The sequence below is a fragment of the Pimephales promelas genome, chromosome 3 (assembly GCF_988280905.1).
Source record: "Pimephales promelas chromosome 3, fPimPro1.hap1.1, whole genome shotgun sequence".
In the NCBI taxonomy this organism is placed as follows: Eukaryota; Metazoa; Chordata; class Actinopteri; order Cypriniformes; family Leuciscidae; genus Pimephales; species Pimephales promelas.
In genome coordinates this window covers 10,580,927-10,605,378 of record NC_142771.1, presented here as the reverse complement: position 1 = coordinate 10,605,378, position 24,452 = coordinate 10,580,927, and the positions used below count along the sequence as shown (strand labels likewise).

The 24,452-nt window shown below is 38.8% G+C and overlaps 1 protein-coding gene across 1 annotated transcript in view; it reads right to left on the bottom strand.

The window, feature by feature from the left end:
• The window catches only part of fam20ca (FAM20C golgi associated secretory pathway kinase a), a 142,973-nt gene that overhangs the window by 77,085 nt on the left and 41,436 nt on the right, over positions 1-24,452 (bottom strand). The window contains exon 2 of the mRNA XM_039685628.2: positions 2,621-3,533. Within this exon, the coding sequence (XP_039541562.2) occupies positions 2,621-3,174 (554 nt within the window). The 5' untranslated portion in view covers positions 3,175-3,533. The remainder of the gene's footprint in view (positions 1-2,620; positions 3,534-24,452) is intronic.

Genomic DNA, 24,452 nt, shown 5'->3' with positions numbered 1-24,452 from the left:
ATTAGTCACTACCAGCACACTACACTAAGGTGGACTCAAATTAGATAAAGCCATGCAACTTTGTGAGTGTAAATGTGTAAAATATTATACAGTCAGACCAGCCCGTTCTCATCCCAAAGTGTCATAAACTGACGCTTTTGTCAATGCGTATATATCCAACGCACATGGCACCCTTTAGCGTCAATATGAGACACAGATATATAAGGGCAGAAGGCGCCTCCTAGTGGTCTAACCCTAACCCTACCCCAGACCTAAACCTACCCCCCAACCGGTGCCATGTGCGATGGATGTATACGCATTGGCAAAAGCTTCAGTGTATGACGCCCTAGGATGAGAATGTGTTGGTCAGATACACAATCAGGATTAGTATTTATATTATTACAAGGCCCAGGTGGAATATGGGATTAAAAGAAATACACTTAAGCATACTTTTAAAAAAGTGTACTTATGGGAAAAAAAAGATATACTTAAAGTGTGAATGTTTTAGACACTTAATTGAAATGAAACTGTATTTTAGTTCACATTTATATTAAATGCAAATAGAGTGATTTTTAATTAGGTATATTGTCTTTTAACTACAGTTAAAGTTACTGCTGAATACTGACAAGCGTTTATGATAAACTAAACTATAATCATGTCATTTCTGTTGAAACTTTGAGTGCCATGTATTGAAGTATAATTACAATTACACTAATGAAGTTGCAATTTAGCACACATATACAGTATTACATTTAAATAACAACCTACAGTTCAAATTACACTATAACCAAGTACTTTACATGTCCTTGAGTATGTTAGTCAACACATGGGCATGACAAAATATTATTAAAACATAATGATTCAAAACGCACTTTAAAGTAAAACTTTCACTTTGACATTACAAAGCGCACTTTTTAAATGTGTACTTAAGCGTGTTAAGAAACATAGTCGTACAAGTGTGCTCTCTCAAAGTGCACTTAATTATTTATTAACATTAGCCTACATAATCTGCAATTTTAAAAAACACTGAGTATTTGAAGTACACCACAAATGTACATTCATTACATTTATCATACTTCTTTTCACGAAGAGAAAGCATCTGCATGACAACAAGCTGTCACATGCATTTTCAGTGATTAACAAAGCACTGTTAAAAAAGGCCTTTAACTCAACCGTTCCTGTTTAGTTAATCTGGATCAGTCAGGCGTGGTTAAAAGGCATGTTTAGTTAATACAGTCATGGTTAAAGGCAGAGAGAATCCGCTGAGATACGTCCCTGAGGACGCCAGAGCTTGCCGGGTGAAGAACAAAAAGAGAGGACGCAGGAGCAAACAAAGGGCATGACACCAACAAAAAACCCTTCAGCTTAATGCATCTGACAGCTCTGAAGAAAACAACTCCTCACACCGAGTCTAGCAGCGAAGCTTTTAACACTCACAATGAGTCAGTATCAACTGGAAATTAGAACAGTATCACGTCTTTCCACAACATATGCACTCTTATTTCTAGCTCTAGGTTTAAGCGATGTACTAATCGTTGCTTTCATTCTTGATTTCCATTGGGAATATGACATTTGTATGATTATTACTTAGACAAAACGAAAAAAAATATGACCCCTAGTGTGATCTGAGAAACATTTCTACGCTCTAACCATTCTTTAAATACTTGCTTTTGGATAAACACATTTTGGGACGTGCCATTTAGTCACAATGGGAACCTCAAGTTTATTATCTCTGATGCGAGAAAAATGATCTCCACAAGATATGTGCATTTAAAACACATTACAAACTTATAAACTTACCTTTTTAGCTAAATTTAAACAGGACAACTGTGAAACAAAACAAGATCAGGAAAAATTATCCCAATTACCAAATATGTCATTTACTAAATACCAACTGCAATTTTTTTGACGATAAATCTTATAGTTGTGACAACTTTCCAGTCTATTAACATTTTAATTATGCATAACTGGGACATAGGAAATTGTTTCACATGTATAACAGCCTTTTTAAACTTGCACTTATAATATATTCTTCTTTTTTTGTCCCCATGCAGGTCAGGCCACATTATATTGAGTGTCTTTGTACTGACGTTTAAGATTAATAAACGCACTTATTGTGTATACATGGTTTTACACTCTACTTATCTTTTTCAAATACCTATAATTACAGCAAAAGTCTATAACTGCTGACCTTCCATTATACACCTTAAAATACCAATTTAGAACTAAGTGGATCCCACCCTTAAATCTACCTATTCCACCAAACATGTCCCTATCCTTACCAGTATCCACCCCAACAAAAGTGTTTGCAACGCAACATCAACACATGTGCACACTGTAAAAAAATAATAATAATAAAAAATAGATATATATATAACCATTATCTAAGTTGATTTTACAAAAGAAAAACAAATTGTGATAAATCATCCATTTTTTTACAGTGGCATTTTTTAAATGAAATACATAGTTAAAGACACCAAATATACACTATGACTTTAAAAAAAAAGTAAAATTCATCCTCAACATTCTTTTTCAGAATATTGACAACCTCCGCGTGTGTTACAGTAGCCCACAACCCGGTCCCGGGACTTACACGAGCCCACTTTTAAACATATAACAGCAGGTTTAAAGTAACACTTGCCATTCTTGTTGTCCGGCAGCTTTTGGGTAGAATCTGATATCAGCGTTGAGGTTGAATAAGGTGTCATCTTCAGTGAGATGAGGCAGCTCAATCCCATACAGCGGATTCTCATAGAGCGCCTTCAGTCTGGAGGAACCCTGGACAGCTCTCTGCTTCTGTCCGCTCGCTGTGTCCCTCATCAAACCCCTCTTCTCTGAGCCCAAATGCAGCTGTCTCACTCTCTTTTCTGACTCGCCTCTCTCGGTCACCTTCTCCCGTGAGTGCGAAGTGAGATTGGAGTTGGGCTCATTGCTGAAATCCTGCAGTAATCTCAAAGAGTGTTTATTAGGCCAGCCCGGTTCGGCGGCGGCGGCTCTGCCGCGCTGCTTAGCCCAGGATCGGGGATCCTCGCCCGGTGTGTGAGCGCAGGAGCAGCCGCCCCCTCCTCCGGCGCTGGAGCTCGAGCCCGCCGCGCGCTTCTCCAGCTTGGGTAACAGGTCTATCATGATGTGCATGGTGCAGGCGACCAGAAACACCATTAAAATCAACACGCGAAATTTACGGAAAAGGATCATCTTTATAGGCTACCTAAAGCACTTTCCACTATATGATACAGCCAGGCTATAGCTAATAAGGGATGTTGTGTGGTGTCCCTCTGTAAATCCTCCTTATGATATGAGATCCATGTTCAAATAGGTGCAAAAATCTTCTTCTGCATCCTGCTGTTTCCAGGTGTAGCCTAGCCTATCAAGACATATTTATTTTCGGCATAGTTGATTTTTTGGTGAAGTCGCATCCTTACACCTTCAGTTCATCATGATAAAGCGCGTCTGTAAAAAATGTCCCGGTAAATAATGGCAAAACACGAGGAAACCGCCGTTTGACTTCTCAGGAACCGCACAGACGTCGGAACGGCAGTCCCATGTGTGGATTTCTCCAGTATGTGAAGAGGGAGATAAAGTGCATTAGTTCTTCGTGGAGAGCAGTCAGTGACAGGTGTAGATGTATCAGTGCCTTGTGTGTTAAATATTGGGATCCTGCCTCTCCTCGTCACAGCATTCAGATTGGCTGAGTCCATGAGACTCAAGGAAGAGCGACTCAAAAAAAAAAAAAAAAAAAAAGATATACGGCTTGGAATGTCAGTGCAGTTCCTTTGTGTGAAGACAGAGGGCGCTGATGCGCACGAGACTCACGTTAACTGGTAATCGGCGGTGGTAAAACGGTCATTAATACAAAACAACACACACTGCTTAGTAGATACAAAGCGATTATTAAGGGGAATAAATTAATCAGATGTCTTTTAAAATGTTTAATTGGATCTGTTCAAGAAATCAAGAATTCAGCACACTCTTTTTCAACTGAGATGAGTGGTAAAAAGTGTCTTGATTAACCTGAATTCAATCTTATTAAAGATCTAATAAATTTGGAAGTAAACAAGGGTGCAAATGATGACACAATATTCATTTTTGGGGGTAGCTGTCCCTTTAAGCATATTAATGTTATTCATAAAACCTTTGGGTGTCTGGTTTTTTACCTGAACTGTCAAACTCAGCATTTATGTATTTAAGACCAACTCAATTGCGATTTACAAGAGATCTCCATAAATTTTCAGATTTCCTGATAGGAAATTAAGATAATACAGTAGCCTGCTTTATTGACAATTTGAATAGATTTTCCCAAAACTAACGGAATTAGAAAGATTAGCCTCTTAGAGGGATGTAAATCCAAAGCAGTTGCCAGTATTGTAATGAAATTTCAGAATAAAAACTATTTGCATCAGATCAATAGCAGGAGTTTTTATGATGCGGTAGTTTGGCATGGTTTATGTCTGGTATTTCGATGAGAATGCATTTATCTTCTTTGCTTTGTCTTAACAAGGATTATTACAAGCTCCTCCATCCAACGCAATAGAAAATAATGAAATCAGTTGACACGCAAACAAAATGCTCCACTCTTCTCCACAATGGTATCCCACTGTAATTTAAATAGTTTAATAATTCTAATGTAATTTAACATTAAAGGGTTAGTTCACCCAAAAATGAAAATTCTGTCAGTATTTACTCACCCTCATGTTGTTCCAACCCCGTAAGACCTTCGTTCATCTTCGGAACACAAATTAAGATATTTAAGATATTAAGATCGCTCCTGCATACAGTCCATAGGCTTCTTGAGGGACTGGCTCTTGCTGTCCTCGAAAAGTCATTAAAGACATCGTTAAAATAGTCCAAGTGACTACAGGGGCTCAATCTTAAGTTTATCAAACGACGAGAACACTTTTGTGCGCAAAAAAACAACTAAAATAACGACTTTATTTCAACTATTCGTTTATTTCTCCCTCTGCGCGAGTCAGGTTACTAGTTTAATAGCGTAAGCTTCTGTTATTGTACGTCACACAGCATCACACACACATGACCAGCGTCGGCCAATAGTGAGCCTACGTGTGACGTAGCTTTACGCAATCACACTACGTTAACTGACTTACAGGCTCATGGAGAAGGAAGTGAATAGTTGAAATAAAGTCGTTATTTTTGTTGTTTTTTTTGCGCACAAAAGTGTTCTCGTCGTTTGATAAACTTAAGATTGAGCCCCTGTAGTCACTTGGACTATTTTAACGATGTCTTTAATGACTTTTCGGGGACAGCAAGAGCCAGTCCCTCAAGAAGCCTATGGACTAGTATGTAGGAGCGATCTTAATATCTTAAATATCTTAATTTGTGTTCTGAAGATGAACGAAGGTCTTACGGGGTTGGAACAACATGAGGGTGAGTAAATACTGACAGAATTTTCATTTTTGGGTGAACTAACCCTTTAAACACTATTACACACTATCAAGTCTTCCCCTTTTCTAAATTTCAAAAAAAAAAAACAACGTAATTTTAACATGTATTCTCTCTTAATTCAACCATATGCAAAGCATGCTGGGAACTAAAAGCACTGCCCAGTTTCAGTTAATGCAACACAAATCAATCATGTAATCCAACACAAATGGATTAAGTAAACTTAAGTTGTACATATATTTAAGCAGATTGAACACAATAAAATTAAGTTCGGGCAAAATGGCAGTCGGCTCGCACTATACTGCCACCTTCTGGATGTACACGTTTTTTTTACTTAACATAAACGGTTTGTGTTTCGACAACACATTAGGATTTTGTACTGTTAAGTTGAGACACAATTACATAGACCTTAATAATAATAAAAAAAACATTTAAAGTCAAAAAACACAATTATTATAAGTAAACTATATAATAGCGCACAACCTTCCTAGTTCATTTTTTTATGGAACTAAAAATCCTGCTATGTGTGTTGCCTTCCAAAACTTCAAACCCCTCCCTGTTCTTTTATCTCTTCTGCAGGATCTATAGCAGCTGTTGCTAAAATTATCCCTAATATTTCTTAGATCTGCAGTTGAAGTATTTGCAGTAATAACAGCAGAAATAGCTCTGCAGTAAAAAAACATGTGTGGGTGTTTCTTCAGCGGTTCATGTATACAGAAACTAACAGATAAACAGAGTTTTATTATTTTTTATTTTTTATATGAAAGTCACATTAAAACTCTTGGAAATTGCACATCGTAGGAGATTTCAGATTTTTTTTTTTCTAAAAGATGATGTGTTCTGCCCACTCTTGTAAACAGCATACCGACTCTAAACTGTAACGTGATTACATAAGGATAAAAATGCATTCTCATGCCAGTGTAGTCTGAGCTCATCTTGACGGATAAAAAACAAAACAAAAAAAAATTGATAGAGAGCATATTTATGAATACAGCACGAGAGTAAAATGAATCAGGGTTATACAGTATGTAGGCCGGCGTCTCCTTTGTTCAACGGCTAAATGGCTTTAATGAACGTTTCCATATTTTGCACTGTCCTCTTTAATGTAAGCCAGTTTCAGCTCCTTTTCAAGATGTAACAAAGGATCTGGAGCATGTTATCCTTTCTGCTTCAATCATTCGCTCTTACGCTCATCTGATGAGATCTGGGAAATCTGAGAGCTTGAAAGAGCACGCCATTGTGTTTATTATGAATCGGTAAATAGAGTGCTTCATTAAAGGGAAGGTGACAAAAGGAGAGCACATTTAGTCCCTCCCGTCTTTTGACAACATAAACCTGCATATTAAACACGTTAACCATGTGTGATACGGTCCATGTTGTGGCGATTCACAACCCCAAATAGTTTTGTTTAGGCAGAAGAGCAAAAATGCTTAAAGGGTCAGTTCACCCAAAAATTAAAATTCTGTCAGCATTTACTCATCCTCATGTTGTTCCAAACCTCTATGTGTTTATTTGTTCTGCTGAACACAAAGGAAGATATTTGGAAGAATGTTTTAATCAAACAGATCTCATTCCCCATTGACTACCATAGGAAAAATACATACAATGGTAGTCAATGGGGAATGAGATCTGTTTGATTAAAACATTCTTCCAAATATCTTCCAATGTGTTCAGCAGAACAAATAAACACATAGAGGTTTGGAACAACATGAGGGTGAGTAAATACTGACAGAATTTTCATTTTTGGGTGAACTAACCCTTTAATGCAACGAATCCTAATCATTAGGTTAGAAAATCCAATCCATTTTTAAACTGTGATGCTTCCCATATATCTTAATGTTGACGTTGAAAGCCGTATGTCCAATAAAACTCATGTTTCAATGTGTCATTTAAAGGACTTTTCTGTGCTTTTATGAACTGCTGCTTAACAGCACAAAGGTGCTTTGTGATTGAGCCAGGAAAAAAAATAAAAAATAAAATGATGAAAAGAATTCCAGTGTCTCGCAACACTTTCAAGGCAAACAAAGTGTCAGCATTTCACAACTCTGCCTCAAATTGGTTAACATTCCTGTTTGTCAAGTTTATTCATGGCGGCGCTAGATGGATTTTTCATTGCAGTCTAAAATACAGTGTTGAGGGTGGTGTGCCGGCCTAAATAAAGCATTGTAATCATCCTAGCTGTTGCAACAAGATTTCATTACCTCTCAAACAGGTCTGTGAAAAATCGCAAACACACGCATTTCCTCGAAGCCTCCGAGAAGGAACATGAACGTTTTTGTAAAGCCAGAATGTTGATGAGCTTGTTGGCAGAATCTATTGTTTATATTTGGTAAGCTCACGGATATCTTTCATATTCTAGGTTTGGATGGAACAATCATGCCAAAAAGATGCCAAAAAGAGCAATGTCACTTTCCCGTCACTAAGTTCGCGAAATAAATCAATATTAAAAGAGGTACAACGTCGGTCATTCAGATCTACATACCAGTTTTATGTGAGCAATAGTGATTTCTACGATTTAACAGCCTGCAAGGAAAACAGAACAGGTTTTTTGAAGAGATAAGTGGTGCTTGCCTAAGCAAACAAGTCGCCGCCACTATGCCAGAGTGTTGTCAGACTGCTGTAATGTGGTTGCTTAGTGGTTTCTAATATGTCACTGTGTGTGCTAGGATTGCTAGAATCCCAGCCAGCACTCTCCCATGTGCCAGTAATTTTCTAGGCTGTGTTTAATTCTACTTTTAGACATACTTTCGCAAACTTCCCTTAACACGTCCCCTCGGGGGGATACCCTGCCGCCATTTTGAAGCGCGTTCAGCTACGTCAAGTGGACGAGGAACGTTTATTTGGATCCCTCGATTCCTTCAGTTTTGACCCGAGGGATCGAGTCTACTCACTTCAGTCGGATCCATATACCACAATAAAACACGACTGTGACGTCACTACAGCAACTCACAGCACTCACACTTAAAGGATTAGTTCACTTTTGAAAAAACTTTTGCTGATAATTTACTCACCCCCATGTCATCCAAGATGTCCATGTCTTTCTTTCTTCAGTCGAAAAGAAATTAAGGTTTTTGATGAACACATTCCAGGATTTTTCTCCATATAATGGACTTCAATGGGAACCAAACGGTCCAAGGTCCAAACGACAGTTAATAACAGTTCCAGATGCAGCTTCAAATGTCTTTAAACGACACCAGACGATGAATAAGGGTCTTATCATGCGAAATGATCGGTTATTTCAATGCTTATTCCAAAAATTTAACTTTTCTAAGGACAAATGCTAGCCTTGCTCTATTCTGTGAGGCGTGTTTGTAATGTCACGTAATACGTAATTACGTTCAAAAGGTCACGGGCGACGTAGCCGGAATTACAGAGTCAGTGTTTACAAGTTGAACGCATAGGTTGAACGTGCAAACTAACTCAAACGCCGTTTACAAAAAAAAAAGGAATTAAAAGGTAAAACAACGATGTCGGACGATTTTGATTCTGTACTTACGGCTACGTCGCCCGTGACCTTTTGAACGTAATTACGTATTATGTGACGTTACAAACGCGCAAATCTAACCAACAACGCCAACCCTACGTATGGAGTATGTACGTATGGAGTACGTATGGAGTTTTCAAGGTAGCACGTTTGTTTGCTGCCGGCACTTTAGTGAATCACACTAATTTACCAGGGATGCCGTATAAATAAACTTAGTGTAGTCCTTCGTCAATTCGCCAGCGAGATCGGTGATTCAACGGAAGTGGCAGTGCACAAAGATCACTGAATCCGGAAGTCCTACGTATCAGCGTGATAATCCCCTATTGTGACACAAACGATCCCCATTCACACGGATCAAAAAAAAAACAAAACAACTAGAAACGCTGTATTCTGATGCCAGGCCAGTAGATGGCGATGAAACCCTATAGACTGAACGCGTAATACACGTGCATGACTTCGTCTTCAGAGACTCACGTTTTTTTTTGTTTACACGGAGAGCGTTTTCAAAACTTTTTTTTTTTCAGGCACCCAAAATGCCGTTGTCGTGTCATGTAAACAGCCCCTAAAAGTGGAGTTAAATGCAGTCCAAGTATTCCTGAAGACCTTGATTAGCTTGCAGGGTTAAGTTAAGGACACACCAAACGGACACCAAACAACTACGTCTGTGTTGTCGACTCGCGTCACCTGCATCGGGGCAAAAGGACTACAGACGACCGTCAGCTAGCATCTACGTAATCTGGAGGTCAACAAAAACGTTTTTCGCTTGAGTTCCGATTGGTCATGCGAATTCGCCACACTGAGCAACAGAAAGCTGGTTGGTTTGAAACTGATCTCTGTCTGGGCTGGGCATCATGCGTCACGACAATTTTGACAAAAGACAGACCTTTTTTTTGCTTGTGAAATGTCGCAAATGTGACTATGGGATGTTTTGGTTGTTTTCATTGTCTGCCATGTTAGAAATGTCATTAATTTGAACACTTGATCTCAACAGGTCCTTTGATTTGAGCTATCATTCATTGACGAGTGTGCAACAGCGGTAATTTAAATCCGTAATCCTAAGTGTGCAAAAGTAATACTAAAATTTGCCTTAGGGCTGGAATACACAACACTACACTGACTTTGATATTTTGATATACACAGATATTTTTGCCAAAATTCACAGATTGGAGGAATCTACGCAACTTGCCGAAAATCAGTCACATGAGTTTGTTGTGTTTAGAAGGAACATGAAAGTCTAGTAGTGTGTGATCCTCAGTCATTTAGTGAATGATGCCCAGTTTTTCTTAGTAACCATTTACAAAGTTTGGCAAGTGTATAATATCTAGTGTTTTAAAATCGTCCAGCCTTCAGCAAGCACTTGAGACTACTTCTTACTTTTGGTGCCCACATACTTAACATGATTCACTTCTATAAAGATTTCATGAGTCACCGAGTATGTACGCATTCACCCCAGTGCGAAGATAAATGATGGTTGGCACAGTAGGTTGAATGGGGATATAGATAAAATTACAAAATGATGGTTTAAAAAAAAAACCTGATTCAGAATACAAGCATTGTGCTCTAAAATAATCCCATTTATGCATGACAGTAAGTGTTTTATACAGAGAGAGGTCAACGAGGTGAAATTTAGCAGTTTTTCCATTAGCCTCCTCGGCTATGCTTTTCCCAGGATGATGTCAGAGTGTCATATTTATAAGATGTTGTCGCTAAAAGTTGATGACCTCTGGTCTTCCTGAATTAGTGTGTGTTCAGGCTAGAGGAGCGGTGGCTCGCTCTTGGCATCGATCCGAGGTGGACTCTTTGCCAAGTCAGGGAGGTATTTCAAGAATGGATTGTTCCTCCTCCAAGGGAAGAAAATTGGAATGTGGGAATAAAACTTTGAGAAGGGCTGGTATCAGTGGATCAATATGAATTGATGATTCCACACCATCTAGGTCCAACTGGGTCTCCTACCGATGAAGTCTCAGCATCTCTATTGGTTTTACAGTCTGGCCCTCGCAGGGTTTCGCTGCATCAATGTGACCGACATCCAGAGTGTTTAGATGCATGTCCCTGAGTAAAATGAGGTTTATTGCAGTATTGTGAGGAGGATAATTGAATTTCTTTCATGTTTTTGTGGCCTTTTCTTTTCACCACACAGAGCGTAATGTTCTTTTTTTCTGAGACTTTGACGTGGCGGTGCGCTGTGTTCCCGGGGATTGTTGAAGCCTGCTATGTGAGCCGCCTGACAACTTGATTGAGTCTAAGGTACAAACTGTAGCTAGTTTTCAGAAAACGAATACAGTGCTCTATAGACTTCACAATTAAAAGAATTAATGTCAGGCTCGCATGACAAGTGAGCCCGAGGAAAATTTCAGACAATAATGGTCACAAAGCCTCTGCTGTGGAAATATAACTGTAGACTCACTAAAACATTCGGGAAAGTTTCTCTCCCAAGTACATTTTTAATAAGCATTTAAAACTGACATTCTGACCTTCAATGATGCAGGCAAGGTGAGCGATTCAAATCACAGGCAAATAACTTTTTTTAGTGGAGCATAAAAATAAATAAATTCCAATTATAACTGTTTTTAAGGAAATCTTAGAAAAAATAAAAATGGGTTGTAATAAGGAAATCTTAGAAAAACTAAAAATGGGTTGTAATATTTTACACAATAGACTGGATAATGAACCTTTGGTCTAATAACACATCGGTACCTTGTCGACCGTTCTCTGAGATTTGTTTTCATGATAATCGAATGTAAAGAGTTTTATCTCTAAAAACTGTTTGGCGTATAACGCTAGTATATGGGGGCATATAATAAGTAACAAGAAATCACTAGTTTATACCACTAACAAGGCTCAAAATAGCCCCACACAAACACAGTAACATAATGAGGGTCCATACATGCAAAACGAAGCATTGAGAACTTACAGACCATTTAATAAGAAGATACGTTGTAAAGAAAGTCCACTTCATGTGTCTTGTGGTCTCGACAAGTCGAACCACGAATGCTGTTCGTACAGTTCAGCGCACTTGGCACATCGTTCGTGGTTTGACTTATCGAGACGAATACACGAAGTGGACTGTCTTTATAAAGTATCTTCTTATTAAACGGTCTGTACACTTACAAAGGTCTCAATGCTTCGTTTTGCATGTATGGACCCTCATTATGTTACTGTGTTAGTGTGGGGCTATTTTGAGCTTTGTTAGTGGTATTAACTAGCGATTTCTTTTTACTCAGTAAATGCCCCAATTACTAGCATTATAAGCTAAACAGTTTTAGAGATAAAACTCTTTACATTCGATTATCATGAAAACAAATCTCAGAGAACGGTTGACTAGGTACCAAAGTTTTATTAGACCAAAAGTTTGTTTATTTTGCGCCGGAGTTCTCCTTTAAGGGCTATTTGATTCATGTTTTCTGGAGACAAAGTAAAAAAAAAAAAACAAACAAAAAAAAAAAGGGCCGTTTAATACAACAACGATTTCAAATAAAAATGTTAAACTGTTTATGCATTTTGGCCTAAAAACACAAACTTTTGGAAATGGGTTTCAAAGTGAACTTTGTGGAAACGGTGATGTCATGTGCATGTGTATTACGTGTTCAGTCTATAGGCGCATAGTGTTTCTTTACAAAGTCATATCGCCAACTACTGGCCTGGCATGAATAATACAGTGTTTTTAGCCGGATCCGTGTGAAGCACGGTCATTTTGACACTGTCGTCTGTATGCGGAAAATGCGAAAGAAAAAACGTTTCCGTTTTTAAAAGATCATTGTCGTGCAAACGTATCCTTATGCATTTGCCATAAGAAAAAAAAATGTTTGTAAAAATGTAAATTTTTAAATAAATAACAAGACCGTTCTCATCCCAAGGCGTCATATACTGACGCTTTTGACAATGCGAATACATCCATCACACATGGCGCCCTTTAGTGTCAATATGAGACGCAGGTAGGGTTGGGTATCGAGAATCGAGTATCGATTGGAACCGAGAATAACTTTCTCGTTTTTCCCGGAATCGTTCAAAAGTAAAAATTTCGATTCCTAGTTTCGATATTCACAGTCCGCCGAGCGGAAGAAGAAACCGCTGAACAACACCAACGAAGAAGCGTCTACCGGAAGTGTTGGCATAACCACGCGAGTCGAACAGGAGTACCTTACGTCGATGATCCAAAGTGTGGCTTCACTTTTCTAAAAATAACGAAATCTCGGCAAAATGCAAAATTTGTGAAAAAGGAGTATTTTTACAGAAGGAGTATTTCCTTTAGAAAGGATTAATTCCTTCAGAAAGGCCGTTGATTAGCAAGGTTAGCTAAACTTTTTTGACCCTGCCTCTTAAAAGAATCGGAATCGAGAATCGTTAGGAACCGGAATCGAAACAAGGAATCGGAATCGGAATCAGAATCGTTCAAATTCAAACGATACCCAACCCTAGACGCAGGTATATATGAGCCAGAAGGCGCCTCCTAGTGGTCTAACCCTAACACTACCCCAGACCTAAACCTACCCATAACCGAAGCGTGTTATATTAACGCTAAAGGTTGCCATGTGCGTTGGATGTATACATGTTGGCAAAAGTGTCAGTATATGACGCCCATGAGAATGCGTTTAAATAACACGTAATACAAAATTACATTCTTATTTTATTAATTTTTTTCCTTGTTTTGTTTTGATGGTAAACTTTCACGATACTTCTGCCATAGTCAAGTCTGGGAAATTTTTGGCAACTGGTGACGGTGACAAATCAGGTACAGTTGACACACACACACACAAAAGTGTCCACAAGATCACATTACATTTCAATCCGAATCTCGTTGCTCATTTCCAGCTGTCCCACAAGAACAAAGAATGAAAGAAAGGAAGAAAGGAATGGAACGGTTTCATAACTGACATGATCTCTAGGGCTCCGCTTTCATTTTGGGCTGACAAATGTCTGTCTGAGCTTGCATTTATTTGTCTCTCTGTAAACGATGATCTCAACTTGAGTTTCAGCCTGAGGCAGATGAATTCTGTACATTATTGATAACCGCAGTGGCTGACCTTTTACATGCGCACAGACACCATCCACAGATCTTTACTTATTTATAACCGGCGAAATACATTCACTGTTGGTCGAAAAAAAAAAAAATCTATTGAGGATACTTATGATGAAAATAAGTGGTTTAAACGTCAATGACACACCAAGTCCTCTTGTAGACTTGATTATGAATTTCCATGTAAATGGTGCTTTAAATAGCGTATAAGATAACACAATTCATCGGTGGGTGACCTTGACTTTTGTACCCATGCATACAGTGAACGAACAGCAATGAAGTGCATCCACACACTTAAATGTGGCAGCCACAGGGTGTAATTTCTCGCCTATAGAGCTGGCGTGACTCATGCCTTGCCAATCTAACATCACTTCATCCAAGCATCCATCAACAAAGATGAGTCCAGCTTTCATCCACCATTCATCTTTCCTGCACTCCTCACAATAATGAAGCCTGCTGAAAAGTAAAACGATCATGCCCGTGCTGAGATCCCATATGACAACCTCTCGTTTTTTCAGTCTTCACCAGTCAACAGTCATATATTTATATTTTCTCACAATGTTATTTATAAATGTGTGCTATTTCTTTATTGCAATGTACCGGTACTGAGAAATAATTATAATTGAATGGTAAAAAAACTGTAATACAAGATCTATCAGGACATTTCGTGCCATTTTAAAGTAGAATACTGTTAAATGTACAGTTTTAGAAAGAACAAATCAAACAAATCATCTGATAATTTACAGTGAAAAAGCGTAAAATGACGCTTCACAGAATTCCCTGTGTGAGACTTCACATTTTAGGGTATTTCATTTACATTTTTAAAATTTGTACGTTTTTTTGTTTGTTTTATTATTCTAAAAACAAAACACATCTTTTCCACAGTAGCCTACTGTTTCCACAGTATTTTCAATTTTGATATTTTTAAGTCAAACCGTTCTTGTCTGTCAGTCATATAATGGAGGTCTATGGTCAGAGAAGTCCAAATCAAACATGATTTAATGACTCGTAAATGTAAGAACACATTGATGGCCTAAGACACGAAACGAGCAGTTTGTGTGAGAAAACGAACGGCATTTATATCGATTTTACCTCTTTGATCACAGCCATGTCCGAGTGATCTGAGGGTGTGGACACTTTGGTCTGCGCAAGCGCTGGAAAGAGCCGGAACCAGCCACGTGTACGTTACTCATTGTTTACACAGAAATTTCAGAAGCGCCGTTATCCTTCACTGTGAAGATCTAAACATATTTAGATATATCGAAATCGTCTTCCATTGCGATTTCCTGTATATCAACAGACAACGTTCTCAAAGAAAGCACAAAAACATTACACGTTGTATTTTAAACGGTTGCCACTTCTTTCAGAATGTTCAAAAACCATTCCCATTATGGGTGTAAAATTATAGAATGTTTCCTTAACGTTCACATAACCGAGGGGGAAAAAAAGGTTTTAAAACATTTAAAAACGACATATCACAGAATATTCAGTTTTTATAACTTAATGGGAATGTTAGCAAAACATTAGCACCCAAGCAACCACATTGCAGCCTCATTATAGTGACTCTAGTGACTAGTGTCACCTAAAAATGCAAAAAAAAAAATCTAGTTAAGAAAAGGATAATGTTCATCCAAACTGTTGTTTTCACAAAATAACCCCCCACAGGAGGATAAGGCCTTGTTTATTTTGCGATAACCGGCTGGATCTACATTATCCCGCTTATTATGCTACTTGCCGCATAAGTTAATAATCTGACACACAATATTGATGTAAGTTGAAAATTTTGAAAGTTGATTAGCTTATTAAACGCAAAGCTTCCGTGAATAAAGAGTCACCCTGGGGCTCTTGTAGAGGAAGAGAGTGAGGCCTTCCTGGGCACGAATGCAGCCAGCCCCTGGCCAGCTTGACTCTGGCGTCGAATTTGAAAATAGACAGTCCATAAACGTGCTGTTGGTTCGGACCTCCAGGGCACTCAAGGCACTCACCCAAGCCAGAGAGGGTGCGCTCTGGCTGGGGAAGCGGATTCAATCCCTGCTGTGGTGGAGCTCTGAAAAACACGAAATCTCCAGGAAAAGACGGCCCGATTTTTCTGAAAAGTGCATCCCAGGCAGTACATCCTGGGCACGAATAAAGCCCAAGGCCTGTGGTGAAATTTGCCCTGGGCTTGACTCTGAAGCCCTGATCTCGAAAAATAACAGAGTCCAAAAAGGTGCGGTGGGTCCAAACGTCCATGCCCTCAGACCTCCCTGGCCAGCCCAGGGAGGGTGGCCCGTCCTGGGTCAGAGTCAGATTTTCCCGCCAGCCCTGGAGCTCCGCCTGGAGCAAAGACGGTCCTAAAACGGACCCTGGGGCTCTTGTAGAGGAGGAGAGAGAGGCCTTCAGAGAGCCCCTGGCCTGCTTGACTCTGGAGTCGAATTTGAAAAATAGACAAGAGTCCATAAACGTGCTGATGGTTTGGAGCTCCAGGGCCTACGGGTCACTCACCCAACCCAGAGAGGGTGCACTCTGGCTGGGGAAGTGAATTCAACCTCTGCTGTGGTGGAGCTCTGAAAAACACCAAACCTCCAGGAAAAGACGGCCCAATTTTTCTGAAAAGTGCATCCCAGGCAGGGTGCGGGTCTCCTGGGCACGATGAACACACAAGATCAAACAAGACATTTAAGGGATTATGAACAGTAATATCACTTATTACGCAGCTTTACAGTAAGGACGAGTACATGGGATTATGATTAGTGAAGAAACCATTTTAATACGATATCTGTTTATTATCTTATAAACCATTACAGTGTACAAAACAATCATTGTAGCAAAAAAAATGAACACTTCAACATTATTACTATAGGCCTATTTAAAACTGAAGTGGCAGTCATTATACAGCAATGCTATTGACCACAGTCATTATCGGGGAATAGATGACCTCAATGTCACAAACGACCAATCAGAATCAAGCATTCCAGAGAGCCATGCAACAATATTGTTGATTGTGCAAACATTGGGCAGAATTACATTCTCTAGAGCCACCACCTGCCTTCACAATGTAGTGTAATCCTTCGAAGGGAAATCTGAGAAAGGTTAAAATGACAGGATTTAACGTCAACCGAGGGGATTTCTGTGCGTTTCTTTATCCCAGGCTTTAGGTCTTATGTACACTTAAGTACACTAGGAGGACACATCGCCTCATTTCAAGACTGTCAGTTTAAGACCAGCAGTGATATGACCTTGTGCTGCTCCATGCGTCCCAGCAACATTACACTGTATTTGTATTTAGGTTGGGAGATAATAAAAAACACTCCTGTAAATGTTTATTTCTTGAACACGATGCACTTGTACACAGTGCAATGATATGGCACGGAGGCACTCTTTTTGATGTGGAGTGATCAAAGCCAGAATCTGTTTTTTATTCTCTAGTCTGTCATTCTTTCTCAATTCAAAAGGTTTTTCGTTGTCCAGATCTTCTCATCCACACACATTCAGCAATTCAGTCTGAACACTCAACATATCGTATAACATCTCATCCATCTTCTAAATCTGCATGTGGTAAGAGTTATTTCTATATTCAGATTTTTAACAATTTCTAATCCATCCTTTTTTCAAAACATTTGTCCTGTGCAGGGAAGCAGGAGTAGACATGCTCTTTTGTTTAAAAGTTTGTAAAGCATAGCGGATCAAATTGCAGTGTAACTTTAACAAAAGCAACGTAAGTGTGCAATGCGCAAACCACACTAGACAATAAGCTGAAGAGCAATTATTTCGCTTGATTCATCGTCTGGAATCGTTTAAAGCCCTTTGAACAGTTTGCGGTTTGCACTGAAACTGTCTTTTGGACCTTGAACCGTTTGGTTGCCATTGAAGTCCATTATATGGAGAAAAATCCTGGAATGTTTTCATCAAAAACCTTCATTTCTTTTCGACTGAAGAAAGAAAGACATGGACATCTCGGATGACATGGGGGTGAGTAAATTATCAGCAAAAGCTTTTTCAAAAGTGAACGTCCAGATAACTATTTTATTAAAATATCTGGAAGATTTTTTTTTTAAAAAACTTGCCACACTATTAGCTAAAGTTTTGTTAGCCCAGTTTTGATGATACAGTTTCTGACCAATCCTTTATAACCTCCTCAGTTCACACAGATGGTATAGTTCAGTTTCAGAACTTTTAAGCATCTATCACCCCTCACTTGATAGCAACCATTCAAGGGTCATGAACTGACATGTTTGATTGAAGGACGGATTGACCCAGACGTGTGAGTTTGAACTTCAATCAGTCAACATTTGCTTTGATCAAAAGTTTCATGGTCACGCAGAAAGGCATCCAGATAGCGAGCACCATTTGATGTGGCATTTCTGTGGGCACATTCTCATTTACCACCAACTTCCTGTCAGACGAACGTAACATGTTCCCATTGCGAAACCGGCTGGGCTCAGCCACAGCTGTCGTGGGCTGCTTCCTGTTTTTTTTTTTCTTCCTCTTGTGTTTATATATGGGTCAGTGTGGGACGGACTCACCTCCACACTCACATTCGACATCCTTGCCCAGACCAAGGATGACTGGAGCGGAAAGGGAAGGAGTGATGGTCTGCTGACAAAAAAGGAGTGTCTCATGTGTTGCCAGTCACTGGCATGTTGTGCTTGGCTCGGGTTCTCCCTCCTGCCCCGAATGCCCGCATAATTAGACAGGAGCGGATACTTTCCCTGTAGGAAGAGGTTAGGATGGTGTTTTCTTTATGGTTTGTGTGGAACTAGAGGGCTGAGCAGTCACAGGAAGTGACAATACCCATATTTGCAAAAAGGGAAGTGACAGAATTACACTACCATTACTCATATTTTTTAACGCTGTGGAAAGGAGTCTTTTCTGCACAAAGTATGCTTACCTGTCATCAGCACGATTTTCCGAACCATGCATACTCTGTATTCGTGCAGATTGCAATTGCGCACTGATTTTCTTTTGGCCTAATTAGTTTGTCCATAAAATGGCAACAGTGTGGTAGTCCAAGAGACAGAACTGTGTGCAAACTACAACAACAAAGGATGGCTACGTGGAGTACCACCAAGTACCCGCATTTGTAAAACTCTAGCTGAAAATAGCTGAACTCTAGCTCTGATAGTTCCTTTACAATCACATCATCCTCTATGGGCACAGCTTATTGGTTCCTGCCATGTCAGTAGCCAAAGAGCTCACTGGTCAGCATTTGCAGCACATTTTCAGTAACCCTCCACCTTCCCCAGCTCCACCTGTATCTTCTACGAGGGTTATTTCATGTATGATATACAGTATGTGCAGCAGCAGCATATCTGTGAATGTTTTGGCAAAAGCAGCAACATGACATCAGATGTATTCCATCAAGACCAAACATTTAAACCATTGCCATTCCAAACAACCAAGAGTTGTCTTGTAAATAAATAAATGAATATATGAAGAGTTTGGTTCCAAAACGCAATAAACGCCATTTTTAAAAAAAAATGAGTTACTGCAAAAATCGGACTTTTCAATACCGACCAGATACAAAACAATGTTTAATTTTACGTAAAATGGGATATCCGCCGTGTTATTATGTAATGTTTTCTCCCTTTCTTTCCAAACCGCGACAAAAGCCAGTCTCCCTTTTCTGCAAAATGCCACATATCCGCTAAACCAATCACAACGCACCATTCCACGCAATGTAAACAGTAACGGCAGCGCTTTAACTAACCTGGCTTCCTAGGTTTTCTCTATTTTGTCCTTTCGATCAACAAACAAACAAAAAAATGAATAATTTTGACAGCATTGGTGAACCTGCGGAGGGTAAGGCATCCTGCAGGGGTAAACGTGACATCGAAATCGAATCATTTACGTGAGGAAGAAGATGGACTCGAGAGGAGGAAATGCCGGCTGTTGCTTGTTCTCACACGACAGCATCAAACTTCTGTCACGCTGACACACTGACCCCCAGAGGATCTTTTGGAAAACTTTCAGTTGTTTTATTCAAAGTCAATGAAAACCGAGCAGGACCAAGCCAGTTTACAGCTGATCGCCGTCAAAAAGTTCAGCGGCAACGTCCCAAGGTTGACAACAGCGATATGCATAACGTTAGATCATGCTAAATAATCATAATTCATGATGATGTGCTCGTCTTGGTTAATGTTTTAATTAAGGTTTTGTTCATCCATGAAGTCATGAATGAAAAACGTTGAACTGTTAAAAAAAACGTTGTTAGTTCCTGATGATATTAATATGAATTAATGCATAATTCATTTATCCATGAATTCATGACATGAACCCTTAAAGTGTTACCGAATATTGTTATATTAAAGCAATGGATTTATAGTATGCACAAGAAATTCAATGTGTATAAAATGTTATTTTGATTAATTGCATTTTGAAGAAAAAAAAAATTATTGGATTTATTGCATTTTGGGGGAAACAACGATCTGTTTTTATAATAAATCTTTGGAAGTCAAAACCTGGATTTCATTTTTTATTGTTATTATAACCTACAAATGCTATGTGAAAATTTGAAACCGAAAATAGTGGTTTTCATCTTCCCATTTTCTTGCTAAAGAAAACACAGTTTTACTCAAATTCATCAAAATGGATTTATAGCGTTTTGGAACCAAACTCAAACTATATATATATATATATATATATATATATATCAGTCCCTCCAGGATTTCACGATTTTTTTTTGTAATTTTTGCGATCAAAATTGCGATCATTTGTGGTGGTAATTTCCAAAAATTTGTGAAAAAATTTGCGATTTATATTTAACATTTACCATAATAGTATTCAGTCCTTCCAGAAAAACACGGAGTTTTTTTTTTGTGATTGTTGCGGGCAAAAATTGATTGATTATGCGGCCAGTTTTCTTTAAAAATGCGATGGAATATGTGGGATATTTATGCAATTTTATGCAATGAAATTGCTGGAATTTACAAAAATTGAGGGAACTTGCAAAAATTGCGGTTTGATGAAAAAGAGAAAAAAAGTGATTCCCCCAACATCCTGTTAATATAAGAGTCATTTCTTATTACTTCCTTTGATAAACAAGCATACTACATCATAGAAAGTGCTGGGAATATTTAATTTCTCATCTTGTTTTATTTCAGACTGTAAGAGTGTAAATAAGGTGTGGCCCCTTTAAGAGCTGCGCGCTCCCTGTTGAACTGTCGAACACCCCATGTGTGCGGGTAATTTCTGTTTGATGCTACTAATTTTATCTTATGTTGTTTATTAAGTAGCAATGTGACAGTAGAACGTTCGACAGACAGTTATACGAGTTCGATTTGTGAGATGTCAATCGCCTCCGTGAGTCTGTCTGGCGTCGCGTAATTGCGTCACTTCATAACGTTCCCATGGAAACGCATAATCGCGTTTTTCTGGAGGGACTGATATATATATATATATATATATATATGTGTGTGTGTATGCATGCCTTCAAATAGCTACTCAGTTCTATGACTATGTAAATTAGCCCCACCTCCACTCACTCACACCAGCTCAGAGATCCAGTCAAGGTTGTGAAAAACATATTTGTAGCAAAGATATTAAGACTCTCATTTTATGTCAAAATATCCACAGAAAAAGACTGAAAGCATTTTATACAATTAGTGAATTATTATTTTCATTCTGATATACACAAGCAAATATAATAGTTTACCCACCCAAAGTTTTCAGTTGAACACAGAACAGTCCAAAATCATCATAAAATACCATAAAACCTAACAAAACACCATAGAAATAGTCCATACAAATTTTGCACATACATCATATTTAGCACTTTATGGTTCTTTCATTCATTATGTTTTTTTTTTTTGTTTGTTTTTTTTGGAGCTTGACAGTCATTGTCACTAAAATGGTTGTTGTATGGCAAGAACTGAGTGAAGATTTATCAGAAATTCTTATTCAGTTTGGGTCAACAAGTTTGGGTTATTATAAAAGATGACAAAATTTTAGATTTTGGGTGAACTATTTATTTAATAACGATTGTAATGTGGAAAGCTAGACACAATCAAAAACAAATTGCTGCAATGTTCAGTGCAACTTTAAACAAACAAACAAAAGAAAAGAAACAACGAAAGAAAGAAAGAAAGAAAGAAAGAAAGAAAGAAAGAAAGAAAGAAAGAAAGAAAGAAAGAAAGAAAGAAAGAAAGAAAGAAAGAAAGAAAGAAAGCTATTTTTGGCTTCAAAATGTGCTATATATTGATTGGCCACAGCCTTCAGCAAGGGACACATTGAACTGAATGTGAAAAAAAATGTGTAAATCAAAGAAAGACTGTAGACACCAGAAATGAACTTTATCTCAAAATGATTTATCTTTTGTTGACCTTGAGGTCATCTCTTATCGTACCTAATCAATAAGTCTTTTCTGTCTTTATGAGTTGGCCTAATATTCCTTGTGGACCTTAGTGAGCAAACCAAACAACCAACCAAGACAATGGTTTTGATTCATCTGATATCTCTAGATCTTGTTCTTACAACAGCTGATTGTAGGGACTGCCATCAATATGTCTTCCCACAATGGAAAACGTTCTGGTTTCCATTTCACTGAGGAGATGTGCACCCTCCCTTATCGGCTATCCTGATAGCCCTAGGTCATGATGGCCCAGTGACCACGTCCTGAACACAGACCAGTACAACAAGTGGGACTAGTTTGTATAAACTCACTTTGGTCTTGATTTACTAGCTTTCCTTGTGGAAAATTGCTATCTTTATCATACTACAAAGATGTGATAGAGCTGTCACATGTCATATGTAGCACATGTGGTGTTCTTGTCTCTGTCTTGACTCCTTCCCTTTTATCTGATGATTGGTTAATTTGTCCCACCTGTTTTCCTTGTTCGCTCCCCTATTTAGTGTCCCTGTGTTTGTTGTTATCATGTTCATCAAGAGCAGATTCTACACTACTATCTTAAAAATAAAGGTTTCAAAAGAGGCCTTTCATACAGTGATGCCAAAGAAGAACCATTTTTGGTTCCCCAAAGAACATTTTAGTGAACAGTTTAAATTTGCAATTTCATTTTTTTAAGTTCTTCATACTAGCAGAATAAATGTAGAGTACAGAGTCAAATTGGACTCTTTGAGGCAGAAAGGACACTGAGACTTACAATGCTGGAGTCTTCCCAATATGTCATGTTGGGTGAAAGTACACTGGCAGTCAAGTGTAACTCATTAACCACAAAGGCATGCTGGTTCAAAGGATCCGGATACAAGCAAGGTCTGAATACATTACCCCTTTACAGTGCAGCATCTGAGTTCCTTTTAAAGGGTTAGTTCACCGAAAATTATGTCATTAATGACTCACCCTCATGTCATCCCAAGCCCGTAAGACCTCCGTTCATCTTTGGAACACAGTTTAAGATATTTTAGATTTAGGCCGTGTGTCCACCAAAACGTATTCCCATGTTTTCAATGGTAGCGCCGCGTTTTTTAAACACCATGAGTGTAACGAGGAGCTGAGCGTTTTTTTGTGTTTTTTTTCACGCGCCCAGCGTTTTTTAGAGGTCACCGAGAGTTGAAAAGTGTTCAACTTTGGATAAAACGCAGCGCTCACAGAGAATGTCTAATTGAAGAGAATTGGCACTGGCTGGTTACTTCCGGGTTCTGGACTGGCTGCAGTAACGCGTCTCTTTCCATGCGGGGGCGCTCGCGGTCGAGTGCAGAATGAATGGGAGTCAATGGGGTTTCACCCCCAGAAATCCACTTTTCTCAGGATGTAATTTTTTGACAAGTAAATTGAAAGTTGCATTCAAAAGGGAGGGCTAAGAAAATACACTTGCATTTTTAAGTTCACTTATCTGTTCTAAAAATCCGTTCAAAAATGTGATGACGTCACACAATAGCAGAATGCTAGCGTGTTCCGGCCAACAACGGCCTAACCTGTAAGAAATCGAAACGACATAAGTACTCGTTCATTCGACTTTTGGCCTATAATCTATATTGAACTTGCGGAATCAACAATAAAATCTATTTTGATTTAACGACAAGCAGGAGAAAGAGACACATTTAGCCGTTTAGCCCCATAGACTCCCATTCATTCTGCACTCGCTCACGATCACCTCTAGTGGAATTCTAATGGAACTGCAACCAAGATGATACACAATGGGGCTAATAGGAAGTGCCAAGGCTCTCCGTTAGACGGGCTCTGGCGCTCATCACTCTCACTTCTTACCCAGCCATCCAATCGCAGTGGAGGAGGGGCGGGACTAAACCACACCGACCAACTGTCACAACATTCTTTCTGTGCAACGACATCAACCAACAGAGCTAACCCATAGACATATACACTAGACCTCACCTTGGCAACGGCAGTTCATTGGAACGAATGCGTCAATAGAGCCGCCATCTTGAAACAGGGGAGCCCCTCCACTTTAATGCATCAGCGTCAATGTAGTAGACACAGCTCTAACAGAAATAAAATCCCCATAAATCATCATGGATGCGATTTTTTCTTGTTTTTTTTTGGTTTGTTCCAACGGTCAGACATATTTATCATTGATTCCAAAAAGATTTTTTTTTTTATACATTCTTCCTAGTTCAGATTTCATCCGTGAACATCATACGCTGCACAAAAGTCCGCCACCATCAATGAATTCGAAGTAA